General features: G+C 34.6%; 1 protein-coding gene across 2 annotated transcripts; it reads right to left on the bottom strand.

The window, feature by feature from the left end:
* Window positions 1-665: 665 nt before the first annotated feature.
* On the bottom strand, window positions 666-18765 carry LOC133303689 (isoleucine--tRNA ligase, cytoplasmic). 2 transcript variants are annotated; one of them, XM_061503642.1, is made up of 27 exons: window positions 18120-18765; window positions 17968-18033; window positions 17555-17698; window positions 16715-16941; window positions 16399-16564; window positions 15803-15913; window positions 15034-15131; window positions 14102-14180; window positions 13454-13612; window positions 12447-12527; window positions 11211-11344; window positions 10593-10752; window positions 10335-10418; window positions 10017-10229; window positions 8712-8837; window positions 8440-8577; window positions 7501-7604; window positions 7338-7401; window positions 6827-6915; window positions 6600-6741; window positions 5379-5442; window positions 5172-5239; window positions 4041-4163; window positions 3551-3616; window positions 1285-1396; window positions 1071-1162; window positions 666-989 (listed from the first exon to the last, which is right to left on the bottom strand). In XM_061503642.1, exons 1-27 carry the CDS (start codon window positions 18651-18653, stop codon window positions 885-887), a joined length of 3549 nt encoding a protein of 1182 aa, XP_061359626.1. In that variant the 5' UTR covers window positions 18654-18765; the 3' UTR covers window positions 666-884. The 2 variants fall into 2 exon arrangements, with proteins under 2 accessions (XP_061359626.1, XP_061359627.1); XM_061503643.1 differs by having other exon boundaries at window positions 17968-18055; window positions 18120-18207.
* Between the last annotated feature and the right edge of the window lie 11 nt (window positions 18766-18776).

Here is an 18776-nt window from a genome sequence, read left to right as displayed (position 1 = left end):
TTTTATTAATAACATCTTCAATTCATCGTAGTTAGCTTTGCATTTTATAATTCAATGGAGGCACAAATACCCACCTGGAAAAAATTTATTACAATTCCGTCCCATCATTTATTCAGTGGTCCTTTACCATAAATAGAATTTTTCTTCCACTTTTACCCCTCTTTTTTTTGACTTTTTCCCTCTCAATCCCTACTTTTTTTTTCATTTTGGGAGGGAACCACGTCGCCGTGGACTTTAATTGCAATGTAAGAGTTCAAAACTTCACTCACCAAAAAAAACAAAAAAAGAGTTCAAAACTTAACACACCGTGTCCAAAATCGAGTTAACGCCCAACTATGTATTATTCTCGTACCAGGCGAACAAAAATACCTTGTGGCCTTACAGGAGAAGAAAAACAAAACACCATATGAGTATTTTAGAACCGTCCGGTGATCATGCAAACCAGCAATCTCGTATTAATATAGGTTCAACACTAACACTATCCAGTACAAAGACAACCTCATACGGGTAGAGTTAGCTATATAAATGCTACCATATTAGTAGAAAACCGAGCACCTATACCGGACCGGAACGAGAGAGACCTGTTACTATCGAACTAAGAAAATAAGAACCAGGAAAAGGTGTTATCACACAAATCAAAATAAACCAATCGAGGGAAAGATGTTTAACGAAATAATTGACATTATATCATCTAAGATTACATTAAGACACCTGTTTTTATCTTCAAATAAGATGTGAGGTCCTCTATACAAAAAAGAATAATGATTGTCAATTGCCCAGCCGTTACAATTAGGCAGGCATGGGTACATATTCTGTGTAACTAATCTTGCAAACAGATAGCATATCAACTGGAAAAAAGATCAAAAAGGAACTCTTGAACCAAATCAGTCAGAATTTGCAGCAAGGTAGTAGTCCCCTACAGTGAGAAAGACATGCTCACCAAGAACCACTTCTGCAGCAGGTTGCTGTTCAATTGAGTTAACAATTTTCTGCAACAACGGGACACAAATGAATTTGCATATTTTCACCCAAAACAAAAACAAAGGCAGGGGATTAAGACTCAATCAAACCTTTCCATTTCCATTTTGAAACTCGTACTTCAAATTTGAGTGATCTCTCGATTGTAGGTAAGTTTGCAGATTTTGTGAATATTTTGCGTCACCTGAACAACAGTAAGTTGGAGCAACCAAGGATCACAGATCATGAATGGCAGAAAGGGCATCAAAGAACACTACTGTTTGTTTCACTGAATGCATATGAGCTCAACCAACACAGGAAACAAACCTGAAAACAGTGAAAGGGTGGCTTTTATGTTAAACATCAATGCAGGTCTTGCCAAAGTGATACCAAACGACATGCTGGAAATCCCATGGAACCTCTCTTCACCAAGGACAACCTGCAGTTGTTAAAAGAATGTTAAGATGGAGTGACTTGAAACCAAGACACAGGACTCTGATTTGTAAAGCAACACCATTCCCTCAAGTCTGCATTTCACCCCCGTGAGGGAGAAAAAGGGAGAAGGAAGCCAGGACAACTAGAGGACATTAAAGTCAAGGCCACAAAACATATTTGCTCTCCTCATTTTAATCATTCTCAAATTAGTGCTTGAATGTTTTTTTTTTTTTTTGGGTAAAAGAGAGGGCTTGATGCCCTACAAACAAACAAAACTCGACTACACCTAGCTAAACGGGGTCTGCTCACATGAAAGAGATCCCCTAAAAACAACCTACTAAGTCCCGGAGCCAAAAAACTTGTGGTCTTCTGGAGCATTATGAGGTTCATAAACCAATGTGCTTGAATGTTTAATTTGGGCAAATATCACAAGAGTTTAAGAAAAGTTCCAATAGGTAAATTTGTCCAAATTCCATTAATAATCATTATGGAAGTCGGACAGAATATTATTGACAATAAAAACTAATTGGGAGGTTTCCCAAATATCTGGCAGTTAACTGCCAAGATTACAACTTCAAATGACATTTGCACGAGGAAAAAGTATAGAAAAAAGTACTAGTACGACATAATTAACATTATTTTTGCACAAGTATTTTTCATTAAAAAGGCTTTGGTTGTTATTGGGGTATTGTTGTTTTTCAATCAAATGCATCTGCAGTTGAACTAAAGGAATTTATAATGGGGAACCTCATGGATCAATAAAAGGAAAGTAACCAATAAAAGAACAGCACAGAAAAAAGGAAAAGAAAAGATATAAAATGCAGTTATTTTACATCTGCTTACACCATTAAAAAACAAAATGACTTTTTTCGCCATAATTTAAGATGATCATTGAAGACCATCCATAATAATTTGTTCATGCGGAAATAAGGACAGAATACAGATAAATAGAGCACAGAGAAATCCAAAGTTCAGGAAACTTTTTGTTGGCTTATCTTACTAGCTCAGCTCAGCCCAAGCCCATATCCATCAGTAAGGAGATCCTTGCAAGAAACTTTAAACCAAAATGCAGTGTGTTCAATTGCGTGTAGCATATCCTCACTACATATCTAGTGGAATATTATCTTAATCAATAAGTATGACATTCTCGTGTTATTTGCAAGAAATAAATATCACCGCCTGGTACAAACCTTCATTACATCATGGGAACAACTTTTTCTGGGAAATTCATAGGTGCTCCGAGAAAAAGTTTTCTAGGAGATGGCTGCAAGAAAAAGATTTTACTTTGTATCATTCAATGTGTACCACATCAGCTAGGTGAGCCATCAGTATCCCCTACTTTAAAACATCTTTAATGTTATAGCTGTGATAGTACACATTGAACGATACTTGAGTAAGAACCTTTTCTTGCTCCAAGAGAGCCTAACAATTTTTCCTTTTTTTTTTTTAACCATAAATCATAACACCTATGAATTACAATGAACCACCATCATTCCTTTCACTGCAACCATTACTGCCATTACCAGAACTCTACCCCGTAATCCTGCAGCTCCTCCAACTACCAACACAGTGAATTGTCATCATCAAGATGAATTTCCATCTTTAGTGCCATTACAGCACAACCTCTTCCAAGGAATTGAAATGTGGATGACTGGATGTCAGCAATAACAGGAGCCAAGGTTTCACAAAAACATATGAACCTACCATATCATTTAAGGGGTACTAAAATTAACGTGTCAATCATCCCTACCTTGGATCTTTGGGCTTAATGTCGGATTATTTTATGGGTCAGTTATATAAATGTCTTCAGCTGTATTTAAGTTATTGTTGCTGCTTGGGCACTTGGTTGAACCAGTACCTCAACATCATTCTCTTTGCCTCTCTATGAGCAAGGTCATCGGTAAACCACTAGCACTAATTGTAGGAAAATAAAGAACAAGAACTTCTTACAAAAAATTCCTAAAATTTCTTTAAACTTTAGTATTTTAATTTTTAATATTTGAAATTTAAGCAGAAAAGAGTAGGGCTAGCGAAGTATTATGAAATTATAATATGCAACAAAAGCCGAGTACCAATAGCATTTCAACCCCATTTATGTTAATAAAACACAATAAATAAGCCAATCCTCATAAGTCATAGTCCAAATTCAACAACTTACTGCATGTTTAGGCATCAGAGAATACAGAAGCAACTGAGTACCAATAGCATCTCTGATGTAGGATTCCTGCAAATATAAAGAAAACCACATTACAAATTTTAGATTAGCAAGGGAATAAATTGCTGTAAGTGTGTAAATTGGATAACGACCAATAAGTTGTCCTTAATAAGAAACACGCCCAGCACAAAACGCATGATGCAATTCATGCATATAACAAGTATATACAAGTTTTGTAAGTATAAAATATTTTGGAGAAAAGTAGCTTCTTTAACCAAAACATTGCAAAAGAGAAAACGCCCTGCATATGTATGTATCTTTGAGTGTATGTATATATGTGCATAAAAATAATCCTGACTTACATCTAGTGGCACAGATTGCGAAATCAGAATTAAAACTATTCACATAAATAATATATTTATCCCAATAACCTTCACAACCAAAAAGGGAAACACCATATTGGATGGGCCAATTATTAATCTCTTAATTCTACCTGTGAACGCAAAACTCTCTGAGAGATTGATTTATCTTCATCCAATGATTCAAAGTAAACCTCCACCATGTCCGTTGGTTCAAGAGCAACTTTCTTTCGTAACTTCTGAATTCTGTTAACAATCTGTAGGGCATAACACCATCCAAAATAAATTAATATATTTATCCTACTTCCGGCCTTAAAGATGTTAAGTAAATATTTAAATTCAGGCAAACCATGATAAAACATAACATATAGAGAGATTATTCTAAGCATAATATGTACAAAAGCCGAGAAGTACAGAGACTTCACACAATATCTTCAGTTTTTCTTTTTTCGTGGAGGTAAAAGATTTTTATTTTGAATGATAGAGTAACATATAAAGAAACTTCTAAGCAACACACAACAGAAAGATGAAATAAAAACATACGATGTCATAGAAGATGTAGCACTACTCTCCCAATTCGCTCCCCTCTAATAATTTTATTTTTCTACAAATAAAAAAAAAAAAACAAAGTTAAACCTGTCTACCTTTTCAGAATATCACTCCTAGAAAAGCCCCTAAAAGTCATTGCCGCTAATGCCACCATTCCAGCAACTGTTTCACCCCCACCAGCTGGGTTTAAATTGAGGAACAATAGCATTTTTGTCATAGCGTACAAGTATTGCTCTCACTCCATCCTCGCTAGTCAAGGTTTAAAGAGTGGTTTAAATATTCGTCTATACTATCAGTCTTCATAGATTTGTGCACCAAACATAGGCGCAGCTAGCATAAGAGTTTACCAGCTTATCTTAATCCAGTATCCGGTCCTCTTATACTAAACTCCTATTCTATAGGTGAGGCAATTCAAAAAATTTATCCTTAAAAACTGGGGCAATACTTTCCAACCATAACACAACCACACGAACGAGAGTGTAAAAATGACTTGCAAGTGAAAGAATCCAATTCGTGCAAAGAAAAATTAAGGATTAGCAAGAGCAAAATTCATGCATTAGGGTCACTAGTCACACTATCATTAAGATTTCTAGAAAAAAAGAAATAAGAAAAAGAGTTGACTTTATGAAGATCAAGTAAACAGATTGGATGTTTCTTCCATCACATCCATGATCAAGGAATTAGCTAGGGTGTTTCTTCCATGGCAAGCATTTTACCTCCCGTGCAGCACCAGCCTCAAACAATGACTCATCAGGACGTAAGTCCAATATTACTAAAACATCACCTAAAACAAAGTCAAAGATGCTGGTCAATAAAAAGTCAATACGACAAATTCATACTTGAAAATTACTACATGGTTTCTAACATCATTTGTTTTCACTTTTCAGAACTGCAGCAAATGGAGCAACACTAAACATTCTTACCATCACCAGCAGCATCAACCTCCTTGTCAGTCATCCCATCAGGTCGTTTAAAATCACGGAGAACCTGGAAAAAAATGTACTAGTTTAATATTCCACAGTCTGCATCACTTCGAGGGAAAACCCCATGATAATTGGATGCTTCTAGACATCATCCTTTCACGTGCCAATAAATTCAAGACTCAACTACATCTGTTTATCACTTTATATGGTTTAGGTAGGGAGAAAAAAGAAATTATTTGAGGTCTATGTCATGAATCCATAGTCAGAAAATCAAAAGGAATAATTTTGACAGTAAAAATATCTGTTTTGAAAGAGAATGCTACTGACAGGTGTTTTTAAGAAAACAACATGATACTGAAGGTTCTCAAGAAAACATCCACTTAAATTTCAGGGAAGGAAAATGGATCTGATGATGACTATATCAACACCTTAGACTCCTAGCCCTGAGAACACAAAACCTTCATTAACTTCAATGAGACCTCCCTCATCTGAACACAAAATAATGAACACAAACTATTTATTTATTTATTTTGGTAAAGACCAATGCATTTGGGGGAACACAAAGAGAGGAAGTGGTAGACCGAAACTTACTTGGGGGAAAATAGTAAAACAAGACTTAAAGGAGTAGGACATAGATTGGCAGACGGTAGGTCTTAGGACGAATTGAAAGGAAGTTATAAGTACTACGGAGGGTTAGACCTGTTTTTCATCCTATGTTCTAGATGGTTCCTTTTTAGTCCTTTTCCCTTTTAAATCCTTTTATTTCTTTCTTTACCTCTCCTTTTCTGTCTTTTTTTCTATTTCTTTCCTTTTTTCTTTTCTTTTTTCTCTCAATCTTTCTTCTCTTATGTATTTTATTTTTTATTTTATCTCTATATTTCTTTATTTTTATTTTTACTTTCCCTTTTTTTTGCCCTCTTACGTATCTTTATTTTCACTTTTTTTTTCATTTATTTTTCCTTTTAATTGTTTATTGCTATTTTTTTAATGGATAATGTTATTTTTTATATATATATATATATATATATTAAATTTTACGTATCTTTTTTCCTCAATATTTTCGTACTTTTCACCTGGGTTCATCTACCACCACCAACCCCAACTAGTTTGGGATAAAGGTGTTGTTGATGTTGATGTTGGTAAAATCCAATGCAAACTATTTTAAACTCACTCTACTCAATGGAAATCAAGTTTTAGTCATTATCTACACAAGATTAGCACCTTAATATCAGTCAGCTTTAAGCAGTGATTTGCAATGATGACTTCTCCAGCATTCTCAAAAGCCAAAATATTTTCCTGCGACATTGCTTTGATTTCTTTGGCAACAACACCCATAGATTTTCCTAGTCTCTTACCTAAAACACTGCAAATAAAAAAAGAACAACATCATTAAACATTGTGACTGGTATACAGGACAAACTTGAAAGGAATCCATATGAAATGCATACCTAAAGTCAGGCTCGGCACGTAAAGATGAATACTTCAAAGTATCATTACATGGAACAAGGGATCGTATATTGAGTTCTTCCAGTACATACTGCAAAGCAAATAGAATCATAAATATCAGAGTACAATTTGATTGAGTAGAAAAATGATGTAAACGAAACCCATAATGTGCCATGTAGATTCCTTTTTTCTTCCCATTTGGGGTGTGCAACAAACAAAAAATAGATCTGAAACAGTAAGTGGGGAGAAACTTCATAAAAAAGTCAAACATGCAGAAAGATTTCTCTCTTTTTTTCTTGTATTGAGAACATGCACAAATAATATCATCATTAGTAAGACCTCACAGGGGCTGAATATATTGAACAGGTAACTGATTATTAAAAGCATCAGGGAGCAAACTATTACTATGATATCAATTGTCAAAGCAATTGATTGCCAAAAAAAAAAAAAAAAGAAGAGTAAATGTTAAAAGAAAGGGTAAAACTGTAACAGCTGGTGACATCATGTACTTACCTCCCTCAACTTTCCATTTATGTCATCAAGGAAGTCTGCATCAGGATGAACTATCACCATCTCCCTATAGTAGCAATAAATATGAATAAATTCCTTAGAAACCAAAAAAAGATGTTCTTACATGCATACATCCATGTATACATCTTTTTGAACACTAATCTACCTGAGTGGAGTCTTAAGAGGCTTGTTATGACGCTCACGAATGTTTCGGGCCAGATCAATTATTGTCATCATCCTTGAAACACTCTGCTCAATTCGTTCTCCCCTCTGATGAAATCATGCAGCCAAATAGAACAAGGTAGTATATTAGGTCATTTAGGTGGCTGCTATATATTTCGAACACGACCTAGATTCATGTTAAACTGAGAAATACAATAACAGTCTTTCCACTACAAAAATCAAATATGCTTTTTGGGGAGGGAGAGGTAGCAGAGGAAGAATATGTCAGGAAAGTTTACTTTTAATTCTCTACACCAACACTGAAAAAAAGTGAAAGAGTATGAGATGTAACTAGAGTGAATTCAACCAATAATACCAATCCAAAGGGTCATATGAAGACTTTGAACAAGAAATTCAATTAGAAAAGATAAAAGACAAAGAAAATGGAGGATGAGAATTTAGAAATACTCCTCAAACAAAATAACAAATATAAAAATCTTAAAAATGGATAATGCTCGAGCAATACAAGCACAAACATAGCTCTTAGACTTTATGTGGATCAGGATCATTTATGTGACCCACACAGATAGAAAGGTGATTTAACCATGCAAAAAGGATATGCTAGTTTGGAACATTGGTTTCTCTATCTTTTGCACGTGCAATGTAGCATTACCAAAATATTGAACACAAAATTTCCGTTCAACTGTCAGTTTCCAGAAGAATCAAACCATTCCAAATGAACCAACCTGAATTATGTATTTCAATTACTATAGTAGAATCAAAATAAGTTTGCAAAACATGTACGAACCACATGTAAAATGAAGTATCAATAAAAGATTGCCAAGCAATAAGCACCAAAGACTACAATTTATTAATGTTTTGTTTTTCAATCATTTATTATTAATAACTACAAGACTCAGAATATAATCATTAAAACGTATACCTTGCCTTCTTCCTCAGGAAAACTGCAATAGTGTATGCTTTCCTCTGACCCATTACAAACTTTTCGCATATTTTGATAGAGTACCTCAGTGAAGAAAGGTGTAAAAGGAGCCATGACTTTACAGCATATCAAAAGCACCTGAAAGAATTTATATATTTAAGTCTTGGACTGTTTTAGTTTAAGGAACCATCACTCTCAAGATCATTAGGAGACCTAAGACGGTCTTAGTAGCAAACTAAACATGCTATAGATAAAATATATCATAAACATACATTGTAAAGAGTTGAGAGTGCTATCCTGCAGTCTTCTTCTTCAGTACGACCTTTAAGTCTCTTACGGTTGAACCGCACATATATATTTGTAAGGTTATCAAGAAACTTAAGAAGATAAGGAACCACCTACAATATGATTTTTTTAATAAAGGAAACATTTTAGCAAATACTGTACATATGAAAGAAAAATTATACCATGCATCTAGTGATTGATACCTTTTAGAAATAAATAAATCTGAATGTAAAATCAATGTCTTAAAAAGAAGCTGGAGATCAAATTGGTGAGGCATCTAGTTCACAGTTCACTACGAGTAAAAAAAACACTCCCCATGAAATCCAACTTGCAAGGGTAGGGGTTTATAATCAATAAGATCAGATAACAAACAAAATAAAGAGTATAATAAGTTAGCTAAAAAATAACCTAAAAAGAATAAAACAGCTACTTAATACATTTAATGACTGAGCATGTGTAGCAAGCATCAAGATATTCTTGCAGACCCATAGACCGCATATCATTTTTCTCTTCATATGTGTTATTTGCAAAATTAATTCAGAAAAATAGACCTTATTTTTGCATTGTAAGATAGATACTTTCCTCTCAAATAATCTGTCAGGGTTCTAGGTGAGAACACCATGTCTTTTACTTTGGAGTTTTAAGTGGTATCAAGCTTTAGGTGGCCCGTTAAAAGAAAGATAGAATTTAGTGCATCATGCAATTTATGTCGTTCTTTGGTACATGTGGTTGGAGCATAATGCTCTCATCATTAAGGCTGTCACTTGTGTTTTACTTGTTAGACAAATATAATATAAAACCATTTATGTGGCCTTCACCTAACAGCATAAGCTTTTGGGTTGAAATGATTTTTTACATGGTATCAAAGCTTCCATGATCAAAGGGTCTAGAATTCGATCCCCCACCGCCTCCATTTTATTAATAAATAATTAGATATTGTGCAGTTTCTTAGCACAGATAGGTGGTCAGTGCATTGTCCACCCTACAAGCTCAATGAGCTCTTGTGAGGGGCGTGTAAGACAAAAATTTCCATTTATGTGGCCTTCACCCCAGCTTAAGCTTTTGAATTAAAATAGTTCTTTACATAACTCATCATCATACAGAATTACATTTATGGTTTCCCGTTGTGGCTGTTACAAGGGAGTTGCCATGTCTGATATGCAAGACTCTTCGGTATTACTTGTTCTATCTTGACCAATTTTTGGGATATCTTATCCTCCCGAGTTTTACTTTCACTCTAATAAAATCATTTTTTATCCAAAAAAGAAAGAACCACAAGAATTATCACTGACCGTATAAAGGCGGTAACCATCCATTTCTTGTCGGACAAAATGAACAAGGCTTTGTGTGGCTGAGTTGATCCACTGATCAAGAACATTTGATGACTTCTGAAGTGTGGCCTGATCAAAGGGGACAAAAGGTGCTAGACCCTCAATTTCAAGCCTCTTTGCATTTTGAACAAGGAACCTATATGCATTATACCAGGGAAGAAAAACATCCCTAACCTGGATTAGATAACAACAAATAAAAGTATCAGTAGATAAGTAGAAATGAATAAATAGGGACTTAGCACAGATGAAATAAATTAATCACAGACGGATGATACTGACAACACCATAAACTCCTTCCTTCTTGAAACGAAGTGGCTCAGCACGCACAACAGGAGAGTTTATAAGGTACAATCGCAAGGCATCCTATCCAACAAGCAAGAACATCATGACAGTGCTTCCATAATATACATCAAACTATATTGAAGTCATGAATATTATAATAAAAAGCAAGCAAAACTTGCATCTTGATGTTACATGACACATCGAAAATAACTTAATTATGAAACCAAAAAATGATGAACTTTGAAAAGTTCCTACCGCTCCATAATCATTAATGACTTCCATTGGTGAAGGATAATTTTTCAAGCTTTTACTCATCTTTTTCCCATCTTCAGCCAGGACAAGCCCATTGCAAATTAGATTCCTAAAGGCAGGCTTACCAAATAATGCCGTAGCCAGCACCATGAGGGTATAAAACCTGCAAAAAGAAAAAGCAGAAAACTAAAATACACAACCATATATGAAGGGGAGGTTGAAGTTAAGAACATAGTCATGGCCACAAAATCCAAACACAAAATATAACTTTACTATTACGAACATAGATGATTTATATTAAAGGAACTGCAAATAATTTGGCAAGATAAAAGATAAAACTAATAAACGTTACAACAAGGTGAGGAAATAAGAATAGTAAAATACCACTGCAATCATGTAATTTGAAGCATGGTGATAACCCACTTGGTAATAACTAGGGGGGATGTTTGAGTTCAAACCCAAAATGGAACCCAATAAAGAACCACCAGCATGAATTCAAAAGATTTTCACCAAAATGGAAAAATACTGAGAATAACATTTTAAAGCAAAAAGTGAATCTACAACCAGAGTGGTGAACAGGCCTCTCTAAGAAAAACCACAGATACAAATAAAGAAACTGACCAACCACGGGTTTGATCCAGCCCTTCAGCAACAAAATGGCCGGGAAAATTCTTCTCAAACAGCTCAACATTCTCAAATGGATAATGGATATACGCATAAGGCATGGATCCACTCTCAAACCAGCAGTCAAACACCTGAAAGATAAAACAATTGATCCATAACAAAGAACAATGTCTCTAGCTACTATCATATTTTTCATTCTTAGAATACTGATAATAAATTTCTCTAGTTCTACATTTTGGAATTATGCTTTCTTGTTATTGATGTTTTCCATATATATATATAGGGAAAAACTATTCTTATGTCACATGACATAAGTTTTCTCTCCTACACACCCTTCGATAACTGTGCCATCTTTTTCTTTTCTTTTCTTTTATTTTTTCAGGTGGTGGAGCCCACTAGTTTGTCTCTATAACATGAGATAACTATCTCCTTTAACATGAGATTAATAAAACCCATATATATATATATAAGGACATGTTATTCTGATACATATCAACCAAGAACAGAAACGAAAATAGCACAAAATGGAAGTGACTTTGTATTAATGTGGAAGGTTGTATCAGTACAGTATCAATGGACAGATAAGAAAACAGTAACAATGGTGAAACTAGAGAATTACAGAAAAAATAACAGAAAAACTAAGATAGTTCTGGAGCAATTCGAGAGGCTCAAGATTTCTTTCCCAATTATGGTTTCCCAGCCCAAGTGTGTCCAAAATTCCCCAAATGCCTTAACAATGATTTCCTACCCTCTATATAGCAACTTCAGCCTCACCTCACAAAACACACCCATAACAGAAAAAAGGAATATTATTCCATAACTAACCACCTGCTGACTCGGCACTTTTTATTATTAGGGATTGTAACATATTCTTACATTGATGTAAGAATAAGAAGTCTTACATTTATTCTTAGTCATTGAACCAACTAAAAAGTTAGAGTCGTTAGATAAAAGTGAAACCAACGGGCAAGATAGGGTGTGTAACTTACACCGGTGTAAAATGATCGTGGCTATATATGTGTGTGTATATATTATTTTCTACTAGAGGTGTTACTTATCCTTGGGTTAACTTAGCCAGTGCTAGAAATAAATAAATAAATATGGGTTTGACATATATAGCAGTCCAATTTTGACAAATTGAAAGAATAAATAAATACTAAAAGACCATGACGGAGAGACTCTGGTACAACTGAGTAACAACACTGTTGAAAAACTAGGAATTGGCATTTTTACATCATCAACGCGTCGAAGCAAACGGCCACTGTCAGTTTGAATTGTAATATGATCAATGTTGTGACGATGAAGGTCAAACACCTGTAGAAATCATTACAGTGGGATTGGTGATACTTATCATTTGGCAACAATATCCATAAGAACATAAGAACTAAGAAAACAAATAGGAAATTCATTTTGGAAACATAACATATAATTATTGAAACATACTTGAACAGGAAGAACCACTTTGGTAAAGTGGTATACTATGTTATGAAATATATGCATGCTGGAAGAATTAACACAACAAATAAGCTTTTAGGTGAAGCTTCCAAGCTACATACAACAATATCCATGAGCTGCCCATAGTCCCATAAATGATGTAAGATTATCTTCTCATATTTATAGTTATTTCTATTAATTTCCTGAGAAAAAAATGACCCAGTTAAGAGGCCAAAACTGACAAATATGCATACTAGCCACGACATACAAAATGATATTCATTTTATACTTTGTATGGCTCAAACAGATGACTCTGAACATAAAAAATCAAAAAAATGTAATGAAAAAAAAAAGAAAAAAACTATAGATCTAGAACTCTTTGCAGTTACACAAGTTTACAAGTCAATGCTTTCAGTATACAGGCAATTAAACATGTGATGTTCATTTTCCACCTAGCCAAGAACACCAAATATATCTTATCCACTAGGAATAAATCCATAGCCAAAAAAAAAGATATCATAAGTAGCAAACAAATTAATATTTATGTTCTCCATATGGTTCTGCAGTGAGTATGTGAAATATTTCCATGAAACAACTATGCTAAAATTAATTAAGCAACATGGAGAAAGAACATATCCATTTAAGTCAGTCAGTCATAAAAACCGAGTCACTTGAATGTTACCAAACTATACAGAAATAAGCAGATTATATGTCAAATTATGTGTGAACTCCTTCAAAACAAAAGCAATTGACATTGACAAGAATGGACATATGTAATTTCAAAAAGGTGAACAGAAGATTCTAACCTTTACACCTGAAAGTTTTTCAAGTTTTGCAACAGAATCCATGACAACTATTTCCTTCTCATCCTCACTAATCCATATCGGGAGAGGGGTCCCCCAAAATCTACTACGACTAATTGCCCAATCTCTTGCATTTTCCAGCCAATTGTGAAATCGCTTATCCTGCAACAAGTAGGAATATTGGAAAGGTTTACAAAAACCATAGATGGCATATACTTACAGTTAGTTGCCATCTTTTGCCCGAAGATGTGTTATGGTAGAGGGCTGTGTTTATGACCATCCTAAGGTGTTCTGTGCCCGGATAATTTAAGGGGGTTCCTAGAAATGAGACACCTTTTCTACATTTTTTGCACATATTAGTCATTCACATTGTATTCTCCTAACTCCGGGACAAAAAATTATATTTAACAAGTTAATCACAGCACATATTAAATCATTTTCAATTATTAACACAAGGACTCCCAATTAATAATATATTCACATATTCTTTAAAGAAAATAAATTACTAAACTGCTCATAAAAGAATTCAATTCCTTAGTACCCACATTGACCTCCTCTGGCACAAGGGAAGAGCAGAAACAAGATCGAATAACAAATAAACAATTCAAGAAAATATAAAAACTGTGATGTGGTAAGCAAGAGAATATGTACCTTAACAAAATCAGGGACCCAGTAAGTCTGCTTATTGTTTTCCAACAATTGCTCTTTCAACAACTCCACTCTAACAAACCTATAGTAAAACAGCAGAACATTGTTGCGCTAAATTAAAAAATAAAAATGCTTACAGACAATATCAAGCAAGTACCATTCTTTAAGAATTACAGTGTGAATAGAGTATAAAGTAGCTATCACCCGAAAAGTATCCACATGAAAATTGTCAAATAAAATTCAATAAATAATTTAAATTTATCATTGGTCGGAAGACAGATAAACTAAAATCCACAAACTATGTAAGACTGATTGCATAAAACAATTATGTCACCAAAATTACTTTTCCAAAAACAACAAAAATCACATTTTCATTGTAGAAATGCAGATTGTCATCATAGACAAAAGACTGCTTTGTTTATCCAAAGAAGAGGTTCACTTCTTAAAACCACGGAGTACATATAAAAATGTAAGTATAGAACCATAAAATTAACTATTAAAGAAGCCACAACATGGATACATCAATCCTATAATAACAACCTTTTATCATTCTCCCATAATGTCAGAGAATCACTCTAATAATGAATATACCAAAAATGATGGTTATTACAATGAAAATAATTATGAACTGAACATTAATTAGTGTGGCTGTCAAGTATAGCCTCCTAATAATGTAATAATATACGGAATTATTAAATCCTTAATATCACATTCTATATAAGAGGAAATCAAAAACAAGTCAACACATGTGGCAGTTACAATTCATATTTAGATGAATACTGGTGTAATTAGGAAATTAAAAGAAAATCATAGCTAATGCATAGATGATATTTTATTAATGAGAACAAGTGAAATTAGATCCAGCAAGGAAAAGTAACTTCTACAGCTACACAAAGCAGTCAAGCAAAGTTAATATCTTGGCCAAACATGCCTACCAGCTCGGAACAGCTCGGTAAATAAGAGGGGTATCGGATCTCCAGCAGTATGGGTAAGAATGTGTAAAAGCTCCAGACTTTACCAGCCTACCCTTTGCCTGAGGAAAGATGAAAAGGGAAAAGAAAATAATTAAAAGAATCCAATCAAAACAAAATTTTAAGATAAACATTAATCACTCCAAGACATAAAATCGACTTCTATCAAATGGTTTCAACTCAAGTTCTGGTTAAGGAACTTGGTAACTTGGGCAATCTTGTAAAAGCGTCTTTTATAAGAAAAAGCAGGAGTGGGAGAGCTTTATTGCACAGATGGTCTCCTGTTTTCTGCATCAGGTTTATCTTATTTGTCAATATGCACTCTCAGCCAAAATGCCAAGCCTTTTCTTTTCTTTCATCTTTCTGCTCTTCTCAAAACAAGGTTTTCTTGTCAAAGCCAAACAAAAATAGGCATTTCTGTCTCGACATTTTTAATAACAAATTTAATTCCTAAATATAATTGTAGTGATATTTGAAAAAAAAAAATGAAATTCACCGAGTGACATGAGAATCTTAATTAGTGTGTGTTTGGATTAACTATTTTGGGGTCAAAAATATTTTTTCATGGCAACTTCCTGAGAGAGCTTTAAAAAAAGAAAAAGAAAAAAGAAGCAATTATCTCCCAAAAAAAAAAAGCTTTCCTAAACCCACACTTAATCTTTCAAATTAGCTGTTCCATAAATCATTTCAAGTGGATAATGGATTCTCATAATTTCAGATATATGGAACGGACCTTCACAGCTTCAATAATGTCCTTGTCAGCATGCTTGATATAGCGCCCACTAAAGTCAGTAATTTTTTCAGTAAAGCAGCCATCATCATCAACAGCTACAGTTAGATTATCCTACAGACCAACATAATGCTTGAGTAACGTTATTTGGGAAGGTGAGGTATCCATAAATAAACAATTACCAAACCAACAATAAAAGAAAAATGCAAATCCTCCAATTATGGGACAATAATTCAGTACCATAACACTCTTTTAGTCACTGAAGCATCTTCAAATAGACAAATAAATAAGCAGAAGTGGAAAATTTCAGCAGTAGTATACTAGCACCAAAGTTGCTGGTACAATTAAGTAGCAAATTGGAAAGTCATCATAATAGATGTAGCACCATGATATGAAAAATTGACACGAGATAAGTAAAGAATGCATCAACATAAATCAATCATCACTAATGAAAGAGGAAAAACATATGAAGGCATGCAAGGCAATGATTTAGAATATAAGTTCAACTACAAATAATTATGCCTCTCTGACTGAAACGTTTCAGGAGAAAAAAATTAAACCCAATAATTACATGATTGTAAGTTCTTAAAAGCACACACCTTGCTAAGAATTTGATTATCAATGCAAACACGGAAATCATCTTCACCAAAAGCAGGGGCACAATGGACAATGCCAGTACCACTATCATCAGTAACGTAATTGTCGGAAACAACTCTAAAAGCCGTATTGGATAACTCCACAAAGTAATCAAATAATGGTTCATACCTGCAGAACATGTACCCTTTGATTTTCAATACTCAATAAAATCCCATATCCAAAATGTCATTAGATGAGTCTCATAACAGAACATAGTGAATTATTCATAGAGTAAAATTAATATAAAAGATGAATGTAGTAAAAGGAGAAACTGCTGACTTCATTCCCACTAATGAAGCCCCTGAGACTTTCTCCAGCACTTCAAAAGAGTCCAACACATTTTCCGTCTTTCCACTTGAAGATCCCTTGATCTTCGCATTTGTATTTTTAGGAACGTCATTTGGACTATTAGCAACAGCTTCTTTGGGTTTCTCCTTAGGGTTATGGAGTGCAGACAGACGAGATTCAGCAACAACATAAACTTTACCCGAATACCTATTACGAACCTGATTTCATTGGCTCCAAAAATTAGATTTGAAGTAACAAGGAAATGTGGAAAAGAAGAGGAGTAAAAAAAATGAAGGGCGTTTGCAAATATATGTATATATAGAATACTTTATCTCTCTGTGCACACAAAAAAAAAGAAAAGGATGTCTTATCAAGTATTCAATCCAAATGTATTTCGTTTCTACCCCTTTCCACAATAAATATAAATAAGCAAATTGCACTACCCACTGTAATCATTTGCGCATTTCTTTCTGACACCTTTTTCCTTACCCTTTTATGTGAAAGTTCTTCACCATTCAAGATATTTTTGTTACATGAAAAGAATTTTATTACAGGGAAAGAACAGCTAATCATTCAAAGCATACAGAAATACTGCAATCAAAATTTTCCTGCCGGTCATAAAGAGGAGTGGGAAATAATTAGAGGTAAAATCATAATTCTAGTCTCCACTCTCCAGTTACGGCATAACTTACCAACCAAAATTTGAACTTGTCAAGCCAACAACTTATCTTCTACTTTGTTTCTTTATGTACGAACAAATTCATGTTCTATTTTAACTAGAAAAAGCTTGAAAGTTCCTCGTATTCTATTACTGCAACAAACTTAACCAACCTTCACATAGGTAAAATTAGCATTGACGCAAAGTGCAAGATTACTAGGAAGAGTCCATGGAGTTGTTGTCCAAGCTACAAAAGATGCACCGTGTGGATCGCCCAAGACTGGAAAAGTCACCAGTACTTCAGGATCAGACACATCCTGTGCCAACATAGAATTTCATATTAAATAGAATTGCAACAAATACAAGTTATCCAATTAATACAATAGAAATCACAGCATTTTGGTCACATCAAAACGAAGCATATTAAAACCGTATCACTTGTAGCCTTCTAGGCAGCAGAGACTAATGACAATAACAAAATTACAACAACACTAACAAGCAAAGTAAATCCATTCCAATTGCCAACTTAAAATCAAACATAATTTAAAAATAAAGGAAGGCTTATTAAAAGTGTCAAATCACTAACCTTATAATTCTGACCTGCCTCAAAATTAGAGAGCGGGGTTTTGCACCCTGTGCTATAAGGCATGACCTACAACAATAACAAAATGCAGCTATTGTAACATAGATTATTGATGAGAAATTAAATAAATAATAATAGAAAAAATTAATTAGTACCTTAAAACCTTTGTAGACAAGGTTTTTAGCATAAAGCTGAGCAAAGACCCACCAAACGGACTCCATAAACTTGATGTCCATGGTTTTGTAATCGTTTTTGAAGTCGATCCATCGGCCAGTGCGCGTGATAACAGTCTCCCACTCATTCACGTAGCGCGTGACGATGCTCCTGCACTCTTCGTTGTACTTATCGATTCCCATTTTGAGAACGTCCTCACGCTTCTTGATTCCGAGCTTCTTGTCGATCTCGTTCTCGACGGGGAGGCCGTGGCAGTCCCAGCCGAAGCGGCGCGTGACGTGGTGGCCGGTCATGGAGTGGTAGCGAGTGACGATGTCCTTGATGGTGCCGGCGAGTATGTGACCGTAGTGAGGAAGACCGGTGGCGAATGGTGGTCCATCGTAGAAGATGTACTCAGGTTTGTCCTCAGTGCGAGATAACTGTGTCTGGAATGCGTTGATTTCAGACCACAATTCTAGAATCTTCTCTTCCTGCTTCGGGAACGTGAACTCTTTCCCTTCGCAAACATCATCCATGGCTACCACTAACCCTCTGAACCTCAACTGTGTAATTGATTCGATTTGGTACTCTAACACACTACACTCGCCGCCAAGCACAGAGCTCTTAGCTTTGTTAGGACCAGGGTTTTGCTTCACTCA

This window comes from Gastrolobium bilobum, unplaced genomic scaffold (assembly GCF_033153095.1).
Source record: "Gastrolobium bilobum isolate Gb01-03AN ecotype WA unplaced genomic scaffold, APGP_CSIRO_Gbil_v1 utg3235, whole genome shotgun sequence".
Taxonomy (NCBI): Eukaryota; Viridiplantae; Streptophyta; class Magnoliopsida; order Fabales; family Fabaceae; genus Gastrolobium; species Gastrolobium bilobum.
The sequence above is the reverse complement of the archived record's forward strand: the minus strand, read 5'-3'. Positions and strand labels throughout refer to the sequence as shown.